The sequence below is a fragment of the Bufo gargarizans genome, chromosome 1 (genome assembly GCF_014858855.1).
Source record: "Bufo gargarizans isolate SCDJY-AF-19 chromosome 1, ASM1485885v1, whole genome shotgun sequence".
Taxonomy (NCBI): Eukaryota; Metazoa; Chordata; class Amphibia; order Anura; family Bufonidae; genus Bufo; species Bufo gargarizans.
This window is the reverse complement of record NC_058080.1, coordinates 732,636,907-732,656,930: the sequence shown is the minus strand read 5'-3', so window position 1 is coordinate 732,656,930 and position 20,024 is coordinate 732,636,907. Positions and strand designations below refer to the sequence as shown.

The following is a 20,024-nucleotide window of genomic DNA, read 5'->3' as shown; positions in this document are numbered from 1 at the left end:
TCATCTCAGGGTAATTTGCATATGTATCAAATCTTTTTTTTTACACAATGAAAGCACACAGAGCTATGGGGACTGGGTATTGCGGATGTGCTAGCGGCCATCTAACAGCCCATGTCCTCAGCTCTATGCACAAAATCCCGGTGACAGGTTCCCTTTAAAACTTGAAACCAAACTCGGCTTCAGTTCAAACTAGTACCTCGGAACCGGTACTAGTATTAGAAGTATTTTAAGATTTTCAGGGACAACAGGATTTTGTTTTCATGCAATGTGATTATATTCTTATAAGATTAATATTATTGCATACCTTATGATTTAGTGCTAATTTGCAAGAATTTCTTAACCCTGGGTTCACACCTGAGCGTTTCTGAGACGCGCGTTTTAACGCGCGTTTTTATGCGCGTTTTTATGCACGTTTTTTGCAATAGTAAACGCGCGTTTGACGCGCGTTTCTGTGATTGACTGCAGTGTTGTCCAATCAGCAAATATCCCTGTGTATATGAAGTTTGGCCAATCCTAGCGCATTGGAGGTGTGAAATTCCATGTGTGTTGGTAGAGTGTGTGGTTTGGAGTCATGGAATGTTATAGACGGCGACGTGTTGCGGCACTTGTTGCAGCTATCCAGCTGGAACGCTTGAGGAGAAGGCGGGACAGCAGGCGACGTTTCTGGGTCCATCCTGTTATTGCAAATAGACAGGAGAGGGGCCAGTTCTGGGCACTGTATGCCAACCTCCGTGCCCATGAGGACCAGTTTTTTGACTACACCAGGATGTCCATCCACAGGTTAGTACGTATACGTGGTTGCAATGCTTTTTCAATGGTTAAGCTAAGTGTTTTGTGCTTTTTGTATTGTTAACCATGAACATTTTATTGTTTCCCAGCTTTGACGAGCTCCTGGTGCTGTTGTCCCCTCATTTGCAGCGTCAGGACACCTTCATGCGGGACTGCATCCCACCAGTGGAAAGACTGGTCATTACTTTGCGGTAAGTAGCCTATTATTGTGGCCATTTAAACCATTTGCAGTGTGTTGTGCCATGATCTGAGTTTCGCCCTGTTTCTCTTGCTGTTTGTGACGTATGAGTGTTTGTGCGGGGGGTATGTGATGTGTATGTTGTCAACGTGTGGCATAGATATCCCATACATGCATCATGTATCCACATTTGGCCATGTTTTACCCCTCACTTTCCAAAAATAGTCCAAACAGTTTACATTTTTTTTAACTTTGGTGAATGTATTCACATCATACATTTCAAAATAAGATGTGTTTAAACTGTTTTACAAACAAAGGAGCAATGTAGTAAAAATAACATATAAATATTACCAACAATTTTCAAGATAAGTGCCCTTTTTGGCTCCCAAACCCTTGAGCCGGAGAATTTCCCTCTTCTCCGTTTATCAAAGGGTTTCATATTGCGGCCCAGAAAACTCTGCCTCGGGATCCCGCCGTGTCTCTCTGGCTCCGAGAGACTGATTGGCGGGTGGCATTTCAGTGGTGGTGATGGTGGAGGTGCTTGGGCCCGTGCTTGAAGAGGGATATGGGTATGATGTGTGTTGTGTCTGCCATGTCTCAAGAGGGTGTTGTATGTTACTTTGTGTGTATGTGTGTGCTGGGTATGTGTGAGGGTGTTGTTGTGCATGTTGGGGATGTAGTGGGCCATATTGTGGGGCATATTGTGGGCAATATTGTGCCCCATATTGGTGGCCATATTGTGGTGGCTGCTGTGGTGGCTGCTGTGGTGGCTGCTGTGGGGGATGCTGTGGGGGATGCTGTGGGGGATGCTGTGGGGCAGTGCTAGACGTTGCTAGCTCGTAAGGGAGGCAATACTTGTCTATGGTGTTAGTCACCTCCTCCCTTACTTTGGTGATCATATGTCTCGGCACATGCAGCATTTTCTCCTCTAGACTCAGGAGAAAATATGCGTCGCTGCTAAGTTTGGGCACAGGATGTGCCAGGGCATCTAGGCAGCCGATTAGGCGGTCCTCCTGTCTCTCCGTTCTCCTCCTTTTATGTCTGGTCTGCCGAGTTTGCAGCATACGGGTAGGCTACCCGACACTGCTAGATTTGAGTGTGTAGTTCCCTTTAAGCCAGTCAGGCCGGTTACCGGCAATCCTTATAACAGCCAGCAGAGGGAGCCCCCAGTTCAGTATAAATAGGCTAGGGCCTAGCTCAGAAGGGTAGAAGTTTCCAGACTCAGTGCAGAGAGGATTCCCTCCTGAGTCCATGCATAGAAGTCAGAAGGGCATAGCTAATCAGCCTGAAGACACAGAATACCACAGAGGCCGATCAGATAAAGCAAGAGGTACTCAAGATAACAGAGGAGGTACTATATAAAGACATCTTCAAGGGTACGCCAGCTATAGGGCATTAGACCTTGGAGAGAAAGTCACATGTAGCAGGACCAGTCAGGAATAGTGTGCAAACCGCCTGTACTGCATCTCCTGCAATCAACACTCTGTATAATGCCTTGCTAAGACCGGCCATTCTGTACTCCCAAGAACCAGCTGTATCCACTGATATTCAGTAAAAGTTCCAGTTTTTGTTGGCTATCCTATGCTTGCTTCATTCTTCTACAATACCATACACGGCGTGTCACCGTTTAATTGACACTGGCGTCACGAACTGTTAAATACCTGCCTGTTCCAGTATTTGCCCCAATTGAAGACGACAGTGGATCCCAGGTTAGTGGTCAATCTGCACTACAAAGCCCAGCATACACTACTGACCCCCTGGGACACTGCATCGCTCTTTTTGGCGTCACGAACAGGATACGCATACTTCTGAAGTGCAGAGAAGTGTGAACTGTGTGCTTTGAATATTCCACCACCGTATTACAAAGACTGTAACCTTTATTTCCGAAATCTGTGGATTATAATTGCGCCTGGGAGGAATCAAAGACGCTATACTGTGTTGCGCTACCCCCAGAGAGAAAATCGTACTTGTGGACTGTGATTTATTGGACTTTGCAACACCCTGCTTGCTGTCAGGGAATCGTGATCAAGATGGCCACCGGCCGCCTGGAGTAAAGTTTCCCGCGCTGCTGAGGACCTCCGTGGGCGGATCCCTTCAAAGACACAGAGAATCCCGCCCTCTTCATCATCGCACCGCCGCGGCCCTGCTTTTCCTGCGTCAGCAACGTCACCGCGTACACAGGACGTCCGGAGTCTCACGAGATTTGGCCTGCGCGAACCCGGCGATACCGGTAAGAACTTGTATCCGGAGGGAAGGGGATTGTTCCGGCCCCTTTAGTCACCAGCAGCCACCTCGTAATAAGTTAACATGTCAGATCCGGGAGTTGCCGAGCGGCCGGACCCGGGAGAGCTTGCGGCTCCTAATCATCCTATAGCCCCCAGCATGATGCCCTTTACCATGCCTTACTATTTTGGGGCCCCATGGTTTCCCCGCTATAACGGAGAGGCCCATACCCTAAGGGACTTTAAGGAAAAGTTGCTGGCCTTATTCAAACTATACCCCATAAATGCCGATCAGCAAATGGAAATCTTGCTAGCGCAACTGGAGGGGGCTGCCCGCAGAGAGGTATTATCCTGGCCTGCTGCGGAACGGAGTACTCTAGAGCAGATATTCACCCGCCTCAGGGCCACTTTTGAAACGAGGACTGCCTCAGAGATAAAGATGCACTTCTTTGGCAAGAAACAGAGGCCCGGTGAGTCCCTCCGTGACTATGCCCTATCACTTCAGGAGGCTTTGGGGGCTGTAATTCAGATAGATCCCAAGGAAGCTGATAACCAGGATCAGACCCTGAGGGAACAATTTATTACCGGAGTGTCTAGTGAGCAAATAAGGACCCAATTAAAGATGCTGTCCGCCCAACACCCTAACAGTACCTTTCTGGACTTTAAAGAACTGGCTATAAAAATTCTGGGGTCAGCAGTATCTACAGAGTTGAACACCCCACCTGAGTTATCAGCCTGCAGGTCAAAACCGTTTATCATTAACCGAGCTGAGGCCGGTCAAGCTGTTCAGGCTACAGCTACCGATACTATCGCCATGCTGACAGAGCAAGTAAATCACCTCACTAAAAGCCTAGAGAGAGTGTGCAGAAAAATGGAGGAATGGGAAAAACCTATGATGTCAGAAGAGGAGTTCCTGTCACCCTCTAAGCCGTTCCCACCTCCATACCAAGAGACTCACCCCAGGGATCCTGGGAGGCGCAATAGGGGTCGCAAGCGGCCCGTGTGTGCATACTGCAAAAAGATGGGACACACAGAATCCACTTGCTGGCAGTTAAACGGGCAACCCCTGAGGCTGAGGACCACCCCTCGGGAGGTAGAACACTAGGTCCAAAAGATCCAAATTGGATGCCACGGTATGTAGGATCCCATCCTAAAATCAATGTGGAGATTAACGGGGTCCCCTTTGAAGCCCTATTAGATACTGGGTCTCAGGTCACTACTATTCAGCTGCCCGCCTTTGAAAGATTCTGGGACACCAACCAATTGACCCAGCCGCCTGAATCCTGGGTAGAGATTGTCGCCAGCAATGGCAAACCGGTAAAGATCCATGGATACTGGGAACCCACCCTGCAGGTGGGAGAAGTAACCTTGCCTCAACAGGGGGTGATAGTAGTACAGGCTGGCGACAGAGGAGGACATCCTGTCATTCTAGGCACCAATGTCTTCAAAAACTGTTATGCAGAAATACTTGCCGTATTACACCAGACTCTGCCCACCGCTTCCTCTGCATCCAAGAGGGTGATTCAAAAGACTATCACTGTGTTAAGTGCCCAGCAGAGGTTTGCTAACGGGAAAGGAGAAATTTGTACTGCCAGGATTCGTGATAATAGGCCTGTGACTTTGCCTCCTAATTCCCAAACTCTCTTATGGTGTCGTGCTGTCCTGGGAGTCCAAGGCCAAGATTATCCAGCCCTGGTGGAACCAATCCAGATGGAGAACTACCCTTACGTGAGAGCTGCCAAGTGCCTGGTGAACGTCTCCCAAGGTAAAGTACCTGTCCGTCTGATTAACCTGAGTGATCATCCTGTTGCGCTTACTAAGCATGACCCTGTTGCCCAGCTTTCTCAGGTGTTCTTCCAAGACATCATCCGTCTTCCAGTGACAGAAAAGCCGCCAGCTGTAGTCAGCGGATGTCCGCCGGTGCCCCAGTCACAAGTGCCCTGGTGGGAAGAGCTCCATGTCGGGGACGAGACTACCCCCCAACGTCAACAAGAGGGGATACTACAGCTTGTCAAAGAGCACCACCAGGCCTTCAGTAAACATGCTACTGATTATGGAGAGGTTAGTGCCATACAACACACCATACCTACTGGCTCTCATCCTCCTATCAAGGAGAGATACAGACCCTTACCGCCTACTTCCTATCAGACTGTAAAGGAAATGATCCAAGAGATGAAAGACTCTAATGTAATCCGGGACAGTCGTAGCCCGTGGGCGGCACCCCTGGTCCTTGTAAAGAAGAAGGATGGTGGTATCCGTTTCTGCGTGGACTATAGAAAAATTAATCAAATAACCCACAAAGACGCGTACCCACTGCCCCGCATTGAGGAGTCACTAACTGCTCTGGGCTCCGCTGCCTATTTCTCCACGTTGGACTTGACCAGTGGCTACTGGCAAGTACCCATGGCCCCGGCAGATAGGGAAAAGACGGCTTTCACCACTCTCATGGGCCTGTTCGAATTCAATTGTATGCCGTTCGGGTTATGTAATGCCCCAGGAACTTTCCAGAGACTAATGGAACGGTGCTTGGGTCACAAAAACTTTGAAACAGTGCTGCTGTATCTAGATGACGTCATTGTGTACTCAAAAACATATGAAGACCATCTGAAACACTTAGCAGAGGTATTTGAAATCCTTATCAAATATGGCCTGAAGGTAAAGCCATCCAAGTGCCACTTGCTCAAACCTGCGGTAAAATACCTGGGGCATGTGGTAAGCGGAGAGGGCATACAACCTGACCCTGATAAGTTAGCGGCTGTCCGTAACTGGCCGGTCCCCACTACCGTCAAAGAGGTGAGGGGTTTCCTTGGTTTTGCCGGCTACTATAGACGTTTTATCCCCCATTTTGCTCAAATAGCCGATCCTATCCAGGAACTCTTGAGGGGGCAGCCCAAGAAAAGTCCTAGAACTCCAGTGCCCATTGAGTGGAATGAAGAAAGAGAGATAGCGTTCCAGTTGTTAAAAAAGAAACTGACTGAGCCTCCCGTGTTAGGTTATCCAGACTACAGCAAGCCCTTCCATCTGTATACTGATGCTAGCAAGCGAGGCCTGGGGGCTGTGTTAGCCCAGATCCAAGAGGGAAAAGAAAGAGTGATAGCTTATGCAAGCCGCTCCTTGAAAGGAGCTGAGAAAAATGACCAGAATTATAGTTCCTTCAAACTAGAGTTCCTGGCATTAGTGTGGGCAGTGACGGAGAAATTCAAAGATTATCTAGCCGCTACCCCCTTCATTGCATTCACTGATAATAACCCTCTGGCACATCTAAATACAGCTAAATTGGGGGCTTTGGAGCAAAGATGGGCCTCTCGCCTCGCCAACTATGATTTCTCTGTAAAATATCGTGCTGGACGTACTAATGACAATGCTGATGCTTTATCCAGGCTTCCCACAGAGACAGCTCCTGATGATGTGCGAGATGCTTGGGAAGATGTAGAAATGCCGGCCTTCTACCATAAATTTGCTCAACAGGATCAGGCTCGGGCTACCAGTAACAGAGCTGCAGTTCCTTCACCCTCCAGTAGGCCTGAACTCAAAGAAGAAAGGTGGGTGAAACTACAGTCTGAAAGTAGAGTGCTGGGTGAATTGTTGGACTTCATCACCAGTGGCAGAACCCCTGAGAGGATTCGGCGTAAGAGTACAGATCCTGAGCTCATCAAACTGTGGAGACAGCGCCATCAGCTCTTCATACAAAAGGGCCTGTTGCTGCGGAGAAGCCTAGACCCAGTGTCCAACGAGAGGGTGCATCAGATTCTCATACCCCGACGAGATGCAGGTATGGTGTTGGAGATGTACTACAATCAATCCGGTCACTTTGGGGTCCAAAAGACTGAGGCAAATATCCGCCAGCGGTTTTACTGGGTGGGCATGCGAGAAGACATGGAGAAGTGGTGTCGAGAGTGTGTAGCCTGTACCTTGAAACGAGGTGAACACCATGATCAGAGGGCACCACTGAGACCCATTGTAAGTACTCGTCCTCTTGAACTTGTCGCCATCGACCATGTGAAGCTGGAACCTAGTCGCTCAGGGTATGTGTACGCTATGACTATTATTGACCATTTCACTAAGTTTGTTGTAGCGGTGCCTGTGAGAGACCAGACGGCCAAGACTACAGCCGAACTGTTCTGGAAACACTTCCTCCTGCCCTACGGTTGTCCAGAAAAGATCCTCACCGATCAAGGTCCTGCTTTTGAGTCCCATCTGTTCCATGAACTGTGCCGCCTGCACAACTGTAAGAAGATCCGGACGACGGCCTACCATCCGCAAGGTAATGGATTGTGTGAAAAAATGAATCAGACCTTGATAGAGATGCTGAGGACCGTGCCTCCTGAAACCAGGGGAGATTGGCCTAATCTGTTGCCACAGCTCATGTTCACATACAATCATACCATACACTGTTCCACCGGGTATACCCCCTTCTATTTGATGTTTGGGCGCCAAGGGTTATTGCCTGCTGACCACTCCTTGGACGTACTCGTACCTGATTGCATCAACCCATTACCTAATACCGACTGGGTTGCTGAACACCAAAGGCGATTGAATACGGCCCAAGCTATTGTTCAGGAACGTATGGACTATGCTAGAGACCGGCAGCAGAGAGACTATGACCAAGCAGCCCATGCAGAACCCTTGACAATAGGGGCTGTGGTATGGTTAAAAAATAACCGCCGCACCAGTAAACTGGACAGTAAATGGGAACAAAGTCCCTATGTTGTCACTGCAATCCCAAATGTTGGAACTCACACTTATGAGATCACCCGGGAAGGCAGGGGATCCCAAATTGTACACCGAAACCGGTTAAAGCTCTGCCTGACACCAGAACCCAGTGCCGAGAGTTCTATCTCTGAACCCCCTGTGTCAGAGTCATCAATACGGCCCGAGGATCCTATGCAGGCTGTCCGTGATCTAAGGTATGACGCTGATCCCATGCATTGGCTTCTGACACCATGGTTGAACTTGTTGGTGCCCGCTCCGGCACCTACTGTACCTTCACTTCCAGAAGAGCCGGTTCAAGATGCCCCGGATCCAGCTCCCCCTCTAGTGGATCCTGTTGTTCCTGTTGTTCCAGTTGTTCCTGACCAAGGTCTCACGGATGGAGATCCTCCTGTTGCTCCTCTCTCTTCTACCTCGTTGCTAAGGGAAGAGGAGACCCCTGTGTTGAGAAGGTCCACCCGGATAACCAGGGGACGTCCGCCAGTCCATTTAGGAGACTTTGACTATGCTGGTGGTGTCTCCCCCCGAACAGTTGTTAATAGAAATAGCCTGCTTGACGTTTGTACGCAAGAATGGACTCCTCCACGTGAGCCCTTGCCTGTTCTATACCCACGGGGAAACCCTGTGTAGTTCCTTATTATACTTCAGTCAAGGAAAAAGTAGACTAACCTGGTTCACCTTAAGTCCGCTGTGCCAGGTCAGCGGCCGTGTCTAAGAAGAAAGAAGACGCCCCTTTTTCTTGCGTCATTTATTGCAAATGTTATATTTTTGTGTGAAATAGTTGTTTATTATATTTATAATGCAATGTTTAAATTATGCAGCAGCTTATGTTGGTTCAGGCATGTGTGTGAGTACGAGGCCTTACTCACGTTAAAGTCTGGGGGTGTGCAGCATACGGGTAGGCTACCCGACACTGCTAGATTTGAGTGTGTAGTTCCCTTTAAGCCAGTCAGGCCGGTTACCGGCAATCCTTATAACAGCCAGCAGAGGGAGCCCCCAGTTCAGTATAAATAGGCTAGGGCCTAGCTCAGAAGGGTAGAAGTTTCCAGACTCAGTGAAGAGAGGTTCCCCTCCTGAGTCCATGCATAGAAGTCAGAAGGGCATAGCTAATCAGCCTGAAGACACAGAATACCACAGAGGCCGATCAGATAAAGCAAGAGGTACTCAAGATAACAGAGGAGGTACTATATAAAGACAGCTTCAAGGGTACGCCAGCTATAGGGCATTAGACCTTGGAGAGAAAGTCACATGTAGCAGGACCAGTCAGGAATAGTGTGCAAACCGCCTGTACTGCATCTCCTGCAATCAACACTCTGTATAATGCCTTGCTAAGACCGGCCATTCTGTACTCCCAAGAACCAGCTGTATCCACTGATATTCAGTAAAAGTTCCAGTTTTTGTTGGCTATCCTGTGCTTGCTTCATTCTTCTACAATACCATACACGGCGTGTCACCGTTTAATTGACACTGGCGTCACGAACTGTTAAATACCTGCCTGTTCCAGTATTTGCCCCAATTGAAGACGACAGTGGATCCCAGGTTAGTGGTCAATCTGCACTACAAAGCCCAGCATACACTACTGACCCCCTGGGACACTGCAAGTTGCCTCTGGTACGGCTTGAACAGTCTGCATGGGGCTGACGAAAGTCGGAGTGGGGGGGGGGGGGCTGGAGGACTCATTGGCCCCATAGATGGGCCCGGCTCACTGTCCATTGTGCCCTCGTCCTCTTCCTCATCAGCTTGCGCCTGGCTGGGTTCCCAGCTACTATCGGTGCTGTGAAGTGGAAAATATAGGTAAGTATGTTCCCCATATGAAATTGAATGTATGTAATGTCATACCACATCCTCTCCTCAATGTGTATGCCCTTGACTCACCTCCGCATTTCGGTGCACGATATCAAAAAAGACATTTGTGCTGCATGCACATAACTGGAGCGTCCGCCTGGGGAGGATCCGCTCCTCTGCTCCTTTTGTTTGCGGCGATGGCGGATAAAGGCGTCTTTCAGGCTTTTCCATTTGCCTTTGATAGTGTTGACTATGAAAAAGGAAAAAAAAAGCATCCGTTAATATCTCTTTATTTTCTTACATTTGTTTCAGGTATTTAGCTACCGGACAGTCATTGGCCAGTCTCCACTTTGCGTTTCTCATTGGGAAGTCCACAGCCAGCATGATCATCCGTGAAACCTGCGTGGCAATTTGGGACGTCCTTCATCCTGCTGTGATGGCCCAACCACAGAAGGAGGACTGGCTGCAAATTGCGGATCTGTTTTTCCAATCCTGCAATTTCCCAAACTGTGTCGGCGCAATAGACGGGAAGCATATCCGCGTTCAGAAGCCCATAAGGAGCGGGAGTCAATTTTTTAATTATAAAAAATATTTTTCTTTTGTTCTTTTTGCGGTGGCTGATGCAAACTATTGCTTCCGATACATTGATGTGGGGTCCTACGGCAGCAGCTCAGACTCCGCTGTTTTCGGGCATTCGGCCTTTGGGCAAATGCTCACTAATAATGAGCTGGACCTCCCGGGGAACACCACACTGCCTGGGACCACTTTTCCCGCTATGCCCTTCGTTTTTGTGGGGGACGAGGCCTTTGCGCTGGGGGAGCATCTGATGAGGCCGTACTCCAGCCGGGGACTCTCCATTGCCAGGCGTGTATTTAATTACCGGCTGACAAGGGCACGCAGGGTGGTGGAGTGCGCCTTTGGGATTTTAGCGAACAAATGGCGCTTTCTCCATTCGCCCATTTATTTCAAATTGGAGACCGCTATCTCGGCCGTGAAGGCAGCGTGTGCTCTGCACAATTTTGTACGTCTACGGGATGGGTTTAATTTCGAAGATTCCCTCAGCCATTCGTTGGAGAGTCGGAATCCGAGCGGTGTGCGTGGGACCCGGCACGGTGCAGCTGTCCGGGACCACTTCAACACATATTTTGTGAGCCCACATGGGGCGTTACCATGGCAGTTGGAAGCCATCTAAGTTTCTGTTCATTTATATTTTTTGTCAGAAAAGTGTGTTTACATATTATTTGATTTTCTAATTTGGTTGATTATGACTAGGGCTAAATGAAAAATGTTGAAACGATCTTTTGTGCATTTGTTTGTTATTTTTCCTATATAGTGCCCCTTGAGGATGCCCCTATAGTGGCCATCAATAGTCGCCCATTAACAAGGGTTTAGAAATATGGGCGAAATCATGTGTCCCATTTAAGTGGCCAATACTCGGCCAGTAGAATATAAGCCAAGGAGGGTGAAATAACGGATCCCATCAAGGTGCCCAATACTGGCACGTTACAAACCCAAACACCTAACATATGCCTTGCCACCCAGAGCCCACAAACAGTCTCATTCAAAAAAATACACAATATCAATAACAACTTAGGATTCAAATCCCTCAACCCAAACTTAGGCCTACATTTCAAAATGCCACTACATTTGCGGATTGAAAGAGCGCTGTCTGGCACAAGATAGTGGAACCACTGCAAATTGATCATACTGGCCCATTGCATTGTACCAGAATGTGGGGGAGGGTGAACCAGGACAGTACTAAAAAATAAAGGGGCGAGGGGACACTATTACAACATGTAATGTGCACATTATTCTTTGTAAACTAAGGCCACTGAGTGCCCATATACAAGAACAGGGATGGTGATGCTGCGTCCCTCTAGCTGTTGCTAAACAATCCAAGTCCATGCATGCCTGCACAGGCTCCAGCAAGTAAAATACAGGGCAGCATTTGTGGAGGTGGCGTTTGACAACAGCTGGAGGGCTGCAGGTAGAGCTGGCCAGGGCTATTACATATAGTTGGGACACCACTGCACACAAGGAGTTTACTTTCACTTTACAACACACATGGAAATACCTTTTCCGTGTTTCACTGTCTTGGTTAAACTGCTCCAATCTGGCCAGATGCTTTTGGCAATATCCTCCCAGGCCTGCTGCCTGCTCCTCCTATTTTTGTAGTTGCCATCCTGCGTATCATACAGGCAGCGTTTGGCTTGCACCAGCCTGATGAGGGTCTCTGTGTCACAGCCGGACTCCTCCATGCTGGCTTCTCTCCAAAACTGTGCTTTGCACCTGGTGTTGTGCCTTTTCCAGCATGTTGCAAAATCCAAGACGCGCGTTCGAACGCGCGTTTTATGTGTCAAAAACGCGCTAAAATCAAGCGTTGCGTGTTCCCATTGAAGTCTATGGGCGTACGATCGCGCTGTAAAACGCCCGACGCCCCAAGAAGTACATGAGCTTCTTTGGGGCGTCTTGTCGCGCGTTCCCGTACATAGACTTTCGGGAACGCGCGACAATGGGCGTTCGCTTGTCTCTGTATGCGCGATTGCAAACGCCCGTACAATCGCGCATACAGAGCGCTCCATCGCGAACGCTCAGGTGTGAACTCAGCATAAATGGAAATGAAATATGTATTCCAACGTAATTTTTTTTAATGTTTAACAGTGATTATTACTCACAACTTTAAGGTGCCCCTATGGGTTTTATGTACTCACCTTCTTTAGCAATCTTGAATGTGGCTTTTTGGGAAAAATTATTTATTGTTTTCTCCTTCTACTCCATTTTCTCAATTTGTGATCTGGTATAGCTGCTTCATCAATGATATATATGGAGGGGCAATGGGGCGGCCATACCGGAAATTATATATAAATAGTTACAGTTTTAGGCTACATTCACACGTCAGTATTTTCCTATATCCCGATTTTCGGTCCGTTTTTTGCGGATCCGTTGTTCCTGAAAATGTTTCCGTATGTCATCCGTTTTTTGCGGATCCGCAAAAAACGGAAACATGTATAAAGTTCAATAATCAAATAAAGTTGTTTGGATTTCTTTGAAAGAAAAAATAAAATTTGTTATGTGTTTCCAGGAACGGATTCTGCATAAAACGGATGACATACGGAATGACATCCGAATGTCTTCCGTTTTTTGCGGATCCATTGACTTTGTATTGTACCAGGATCCGAATTTTGCGGACAAGAATAGGACATGTTTTATATTTAAACGGACATGCGGAACGGAACAACGGAAACGGACAGCACACATTGTGCTGTCCGATTTTTTCCAGGACCCATTGAAAATGAATGGGTCCAGATCTGGTCCTGATCTGTTCCGCAAAAAACGGAACAGATCAGGAAAGAAAAAACGGACGTGTGAATGGACCCTTAATCTCAGGTTGTGCTCGGCGTGCTGCCTCGTGTCCCGGCCGTGTCCCGGCGGTCAAGCATTGACCGACAATGCTTGACCGCTTTAGTGACGTCACTAACCAACTCCAAGTGAGCGCCAACCACTCCCCTACACACACCTCCACCTGCGGCTGCAGCGTGCCACCGGCCGGGACACGAGGCAGCACGCCGACCCATCCTGCAGCTGGATTACCCCATCTTGACCCAAAAGCATCAATAAAGAAACAAAGAAAAAGATAAAGAAAGAAAAATACCAACTAATAACCAAAGAAGCCTCCTTACCGAACCTACAGGGACGCAGACAAAAGCACGCCAACTGAAGGCTTCACTACAGGTAAGCGGTTTCTAACCAGCTAAAGCACCTGTATAGTGACACACCTTCGCATGCCAGCCTGCACCCAGTTGTAAATACCTGTATAATAATATCGATCTCCAAATAACTTGTCCTTCAGCGCAGTATCTCCAATATACCAAAAAATAGTATCTTACTAATGCCCTACTTCTTCCATGCCAACACTTTTCTGGTCGACTGCCGGTTTCTGTGCACTGGACTCCAGTGATGAAGTCTTGGCACCAACCTTGACCAGAGACTGACGGGGGATCACAGAAGTGCAGGAACGGGAGCGGCAGGAAATTGGTGAGAATTGACCAGACCCACTTGACCAGACCTGTAAAGGAAAGATGACTTGTTAGGTTCCTGGCACCGTCTCCCTGCTTCTTCTCATCCAGGCCTTTGAGGCTCCATGGACTCGATTGATTGACATCCCTAAATCACTAGCAACGGCAGAGACTGAATCCCGTTGCATCATGTAACAATTTGTTGCAGCCACAAAGGCATCGCAGACCGGGAGGAGAAGGAGTGGAAACCGGTGCCGGGTAGCAGGTAAGTCATTTTTCCTTTACAGGTCCGGCCAAATGAGGAGGTTTGCCAAAACTCTTCCCATTCTTTCACAACCCCTCTAAGACCTTCCACCGTTTTGGATCCGTTCTCATATACTTCAAAGATCACCGTGTAAATTCTCGGCCTCCTAGAAGTAACACAAGATCTATTTCCTGGAGTTGTGAGTCAGACATGCCGCATACTCCGACCACGATGTCGAGGAACAGCAATGTATTCATCCCAATGCTGAGGGCTGTGATTTTCATTTTCTTGGGTTAGAAAACCTAGAAAACTAGTGTAAAGTTACAGAGTACACTGGCCAAGACCGGATTGTCTGATTGAGTGCCAAACCAACACTTTACCCTTTGCCAAGGCTCTGGCCAACATTAAAGTGTTGACGTCTCCTCCTAAATCACTCAGTAAGGATCAGACCGGCTGCGTTATCCCGAGCCATTGACACAGGGGTTGTAGACGAAATTTGGAAAATGTACTCAGGGTAAATAGATTGTTGGAAACCTTTAGAAGATAAGGATATAACCTTAACACTAATGATATAATCTATACAGACCAACAGGGAATTCATTTCCGTCATGTATTAGCCAAGTGATTCCAGCCTTAAAGGTCGGCAAGATCACGTATAGGGGGTGCAGGGGTAACAGCTGCACCCAGTTTCTGGAGTCTGTAGAAGGACCAAGTGGCCCTGGTAGACATTTTGCATTGAGGCAAACTTGAAATATTTCCCCTAATTCTGAACTATTGTTTCATTGGCTGTCCAGTCTAGAAAACTGCCTGTTTGTGAATTATGGGTTAATAGAGGGGGGTCCTCTATTCAGGAGAACAGAACTTCTCTCACTCTGGAGGACCTGCCCTGTCCACTGTTACACAGACAACACATTGATGTGAATGGACACTGTGTAATACTCAATTTCCACTGTGGTGGCGCTGCAGGGTCATTGAACACTTACTGCCAGGTTTCCACACAGATCACAGCTGATCACTGGGGATCCCATCAGGAGGACACTTCCTGTCCCAAAAAGTAGGGTTCAAAATGGAGAACCCTTTTAACACATTTAAAGACGTGACCATTTGTGATTTGTTCACATGATGCAGTACTGCATGGTCGCGGCAGTGGTTACCATGTGGTGCTGCACCAAAACAGAGTAGGGACCCACTCATAAGGAGGCCACCTTGATGTGAATGGAACTAAAGTATGCATTTTGATCAAAACTTATACTAAGAGCCAGGGGCAGTATCAAAAGGCTTGTGGGCCCTGGTGCAAGAGTTCAGCTTGGGTACAGGAATATCCTGTAGTCCACAGTCCAGTAAAACAGCCGACAGTCAGCAAATTCCACCGCTGTGAACACAGTAAATTATATCCATCCCAAAAACAGAAGCACCTAAATAGCAGAGCGGAGTCCCAGCCGTCCACTAGAGGGCGCTCTGGCGCTGTGAACGTGGTGCATGATTTCATTTTTCATTGGCGCCTTCACTAATATTGTGCAGATGACGCCTCTGTAAGACTGACTGACTGCTGAGCGGACTGATCTGCTTATCCAATTATTCTGAAATCCTTGTGCGTTTTATCTGCATGCAGACTGGGTTGTTATATGACATCTTATATACCTCAATGCTCTCCAGCTGTGAAGACTACAACCCCTAGCATCCACTGCTAGTCGCAGTTTTATCACAGCTGGAGACCAGCTTCCGAATGCCAAATTCATAGCAGATCACCCACTATTTATAATACTGGAGTATCAGGGGCGTAGCTATAGGGGAAGCAGGGGAAGCTTCAGAAGGGGCCCACCTAGGGAAAGGACTAAAAGGTTTTATCGTCGGGGCCCCTCAACAATATTCTAAAACAGGCTTCCTCAAACTGCGGCCCTCCAACTCCCACAATGCCCTGCTGTAGGCTGATACCTGTAGGCTGTTCGGGCATGCTGGGAGTTGTAGTTTTGCAACAGCTGGAGGGCCACAGTTTGAGGATGCCTGCTCTAAAATGACATTACATACAGTGACACTGCAGGAAATGAAGGGAGCTGCTTCCGAGCCTCATCTAAGAGCGTGATCTACAGTAGACTAGCCACAGGAGTGGGGGGATGCACGGAAGGATTGGGTAGTGAAGGGGTGGGGGGGCTCATTCCAAAATTTGCTGTGGGGCCCAGACATTTCTAGTTACACCGCTGTGGAGTATTATATGTCTGAGGAGCTTGATACACCCTTCACTTGTATGGGAGCAGCGCTGCAGTAACCAGCTCTGTCCACTGCAACCTCCGGCGCTAGAGCTACACGGAAACAGGCCATCACACCCCGCACTATCTTGAGAGGACAAAAGTGGACATCCCCTTTAAGGGGCAGTATAAACTGCACTGAAAACACATTTATTGATGCAGTTGTGATTTTTTACAGTCACAGCAAAACCGAATGTGTTTTTGATGCACCTCATCTGCTACATGTGAATATACCCTTAGAGAAGAATGTATTCTTTCTCCACTTATGAGCCACTTTGCCTACCCCCCTGCCTCCTGCACTGATTGATCATTTATCCTCCGTTCAGAACTAAAATCCATTTGGAGAGATGAGATGGATTATCACCTGCTGCGGTGGGGAAGTAAGTGCACAACATGTTGCTGATGCTGCGCGGATCTACATGGTACCACGTCCTGCATTTATATGCCCCACATCCCCCTGAGCGGGTGGCATGCTACTGCTCATCACTGGAATAGGGCCCAGCCTTGTCTTCATTATTTTATTCTGAGAATAGGCATTAGGCATACACATAGACAATCCCTTTAATATCACTTAAAGGGGTTGTCCGAGTTCACCTCTGAACGTGGACACAACCTGTTCTGCACTCATTCAACATGAATGAGTAGAGCATCAGAGCTTTTCACGTTACGATGCTCCCCCTTGCCCTGCCCTAAATCGCGCAGGACAAGGGAATTTTCTTGAGATCCTGTGACATACCAGGCTCTCCATGGGTAATCTAGGCGGAGGCTTTCAGTGAGTTCAGTGACATCACCGGCACTAATGGGTGGTGACATCACTGGGAATACTGCTAGGTGGAAGCCTCCGCCTAGCAGTGTCCAAATGTAAACAAACAGCCCATGCCCTGCGGGATTCGGCGCAGGACAAGGGAGGGCATGGGAACATGAAATACTCCGATGCTCCACTCATTAATGGTGAATGAGTGCAGATCAGGTTGTGTCTGGGTTCAGCTCTGAACCCGGAAAACCCCTTTAAACGGTCACTGAGTTTTCAGCAAACTTTTGATATGTCATGGAGACATATCAAAACTCAACACTCAGACCCCCACTGATCGCTAGAAGGAGCAGAGAGAATCACTCAAATATCACACTCTCTCTAGCTGCAGGGGAGGGAATTGACTTTCCGTCGAGTCCATCTCGCTTCCTCTCGGTGAGGAGCGAGCGTGATATACAAACGCCTCTCTCTCCTCATTCTAGCGATCGTTTGGAGTCGGTCAAAACTTTTGATGTCTCCATGATATAGCAAAAGTTTCCTGAAAACTCAGTCACCCTTTAAAGGGTTAATGTGTCTTTTACCCTCCGTTCCTCGGAGGGGCGCCATTCAGTCAAGATTTTGCGTGACGTCCTTCGATAGCTTAGGAGGAAACAAATCATCCAACTGCTGATGGATTAGTAGGACAGTGTGTGACATTACAGGTCTATCTGTTCTTCACAGGTCGGTGTTGAGCAATTTTGGAACTGCTCAGTGCGGTTTTTCTGTTTCATTTGTGTTTAGTGTATGATCTGGTTAGTCTGTCTCTGCTCTGTCCTCCAACCATGGGGCAGGAGTGATTCACATGGGGTTAGATGGGGATCCCGGGTTAACCACAGGAAATCATTGCAGGTGAGGTGCTGCTAAGGCTGGCAGGACGTGCTGAGTGCTGGGATGCTCAACCTGCGGCCCTCCAGCTGTTGTAGAACTACAACTCCCACAATGCCCTGCTGTAGGCTGTTCAGGCTTGCTGGGAGTTGTAGTTTTGCAACAGCTGGAGGGCCACAGGTTGAGCATGCCTGCTATAAAGCTATTCGGCAGTTTCCGCAATATTAAAAACAAAGTTAGGGCAGAAAATTGAATATTTCCCCCCATGTGAATGAGACTGTAGCTACCACTTACACTATATCGAACAGTTTTGGAATGACGTGGAAAGCGCTGGCATCACAGAAATATTGATCAACATTTGCAGGGAGGAATGGTCTAAATTCCTCCTCAACATTGGTCAAATTTTATTTGAAGTTACAAGAAACATTAGGTGGAGGTGATTGCTGCTAAAAGGGGATATACAGGTTATTAAACGCAAGGGTTCACTTACTTTTCCCCCCTGTACTGTGGATGGACATAATAAAAGATATGGATGGCACAACTGTTTGTTATGTTATTAGTAGCCAATGCAGAAATCCAAGTCATTCCGAAGGGTTCACTTATTTTTTTCCTGCCACTGTAAGTGCACAGGTTGCACATTGAGTATATTAAAGGGAACCTGTCACCTGGATTTTGGGTATAGAGCTGAGGACATGGGTTGCTAGATGGCCGCTAGCACATCCGCAATACCCAGTCCCCATAGCTCTGTGTGCTTTTATTGTGTAAAAAAAACGATTTGATACATATGCAAATTAACCTGAGATGAGTCCTGTCCCTGACTCATCTCACGTTCAGGACTCATCTCAGGTTAATTTGCATATGTATCAAATAGTTTTTTTTTTTCACAATAAAAGCACACAGAGCTATGGGGACTGGGTATTGCGGATGTGCTAGCCGCCATCTAGCAACCATGTCCTCAGCTCTATACACAAAATCCCGGTGACAGGTTCCCTTTAAGCCCTTGATTATTTTTTTAATATTCTAATTACATGTGAAAGAATGTTAGCTACAAGATTTGCTCCGATGTCAACATCGCATTGGGGATTTCCACTATTGAACCCATGGGCCCTGTTGCAAGTTCTGAAACTGGCAAATCTTCTCTCTTTCTGTATTGTTCTGGCCCTGTGGTATATCTGAAGCGAAGAAATTAGATTTTCCGCCCTGATAGGTACAGAAACTGATGGGTATAATAATACCGCACAATGCTGTGTCGAAAATTTGCACTATGTGGACCAACTTTTCTCATAAGAGTGGTTTATGGTGGTGGAGAAGAAGCCATCTGGATGCAAAACTACAACTTCCAGTTTTTCTTGACAGCCGATGAGAGTTAGATTTATGCATTCACACATTCATTTATGTAACATGAGAAATTGTGTCTTTCTAAAGCTGCCACTAGGGGGAGCTCACAGCATCGAGAATTTTACAGCTCTAATAGTTTTCAACAATAAGTGTATACACAGTGAGCTCCGACTAGTGGTGAATGAAAGAATTTCAGCCTGGATTTTCTTTTCTTGAACTGTAAAAGGAAACCCCCATAAGTACACTGCTGGTAGTTGGATGTAACCACATAGATGGAGATTTGAGAATTACTCTTTGCAGACACTTCTTTGATGACCATGACCAAATAAGAAAAATGCATGGCACAGTAGGCATAGATTGGCACGCCCCATGATGTCAATATACAACTGCCTGTGCCTGGATTATATTTCTCCATGACCTTCCATTAGACGGTTCCTAATGTTTCTGGGGCTCCTTGGCTCAGGATCACACAGGGCACCTGATAATTTTCAGGTGTTTGACAAGTTTTCCTTTCTTGAAGTCGAACTATGCAACGTGCAAGGTTCAAACGGTCAGAGGAACCTGATTCAAGTCGAAATCAGTCATCACCTCCATCCTGGCAGCTACTGCATATTTGCAGGCAGAGCACTCAAGAATGGCTCATGTATCAGGATACGTTTCACATTGCTGAAATAAATATACAATCTATTTGAGGTCAGCCATGTAATCTGATTTACTAATCTTCTCCTTCTTTTTCCTATCTCTTGTTACAAAAAAGACAAGGTTCAACTACAGTCTGCTGTTCTGACAATAATTGTAAAGCATGAAATATACAGTGAAAATGGGGCTACTAACTATAAGATATCTTATAGAGGTACTGTTATATTATTTACCATGAGCCT

The 20,024-nt window shown here is 47.3% G+C and overlaps 1 protein-coding gene across 1 annotated transcript; it reads left to right on the top strand.

The window, feature by feature from the left end:
* The first annotated feature begins 947 nt into the window (after positions 1 to 947).
* Positions 948 to 10,928, top strand: LOC122937711 (protein ALP1-like). The gene is made up of 2 exons (XM_044292697.1): positions 948 to 980; positions 9,997 to 10,928. The coding sequence occupies exon 2, from the start codon at positions 10,067 to 10,069 to the stop codon at positions 10,874 to 10,876; it is 810 nt and encodes a 269-aa protein (XP_044148632.1). The 5' UTR covers positions 948 to 980; positions 9,997 to 10,066; the 3' UTR covers positions 10,877 to 10,928.
* Positions 10,929 to 20,024: the final 9,096 nt, after the last annotated feature.

Excerpts from the sequence above, each read along its gene's own strand:
- LOC122937711 (XM_044292697.1), top strand. The coding sequence starts at position 10,067 with ATGATCATCCGTGAAACCTGCGTGGCAATTTGGGACGTCCTTCATCCT.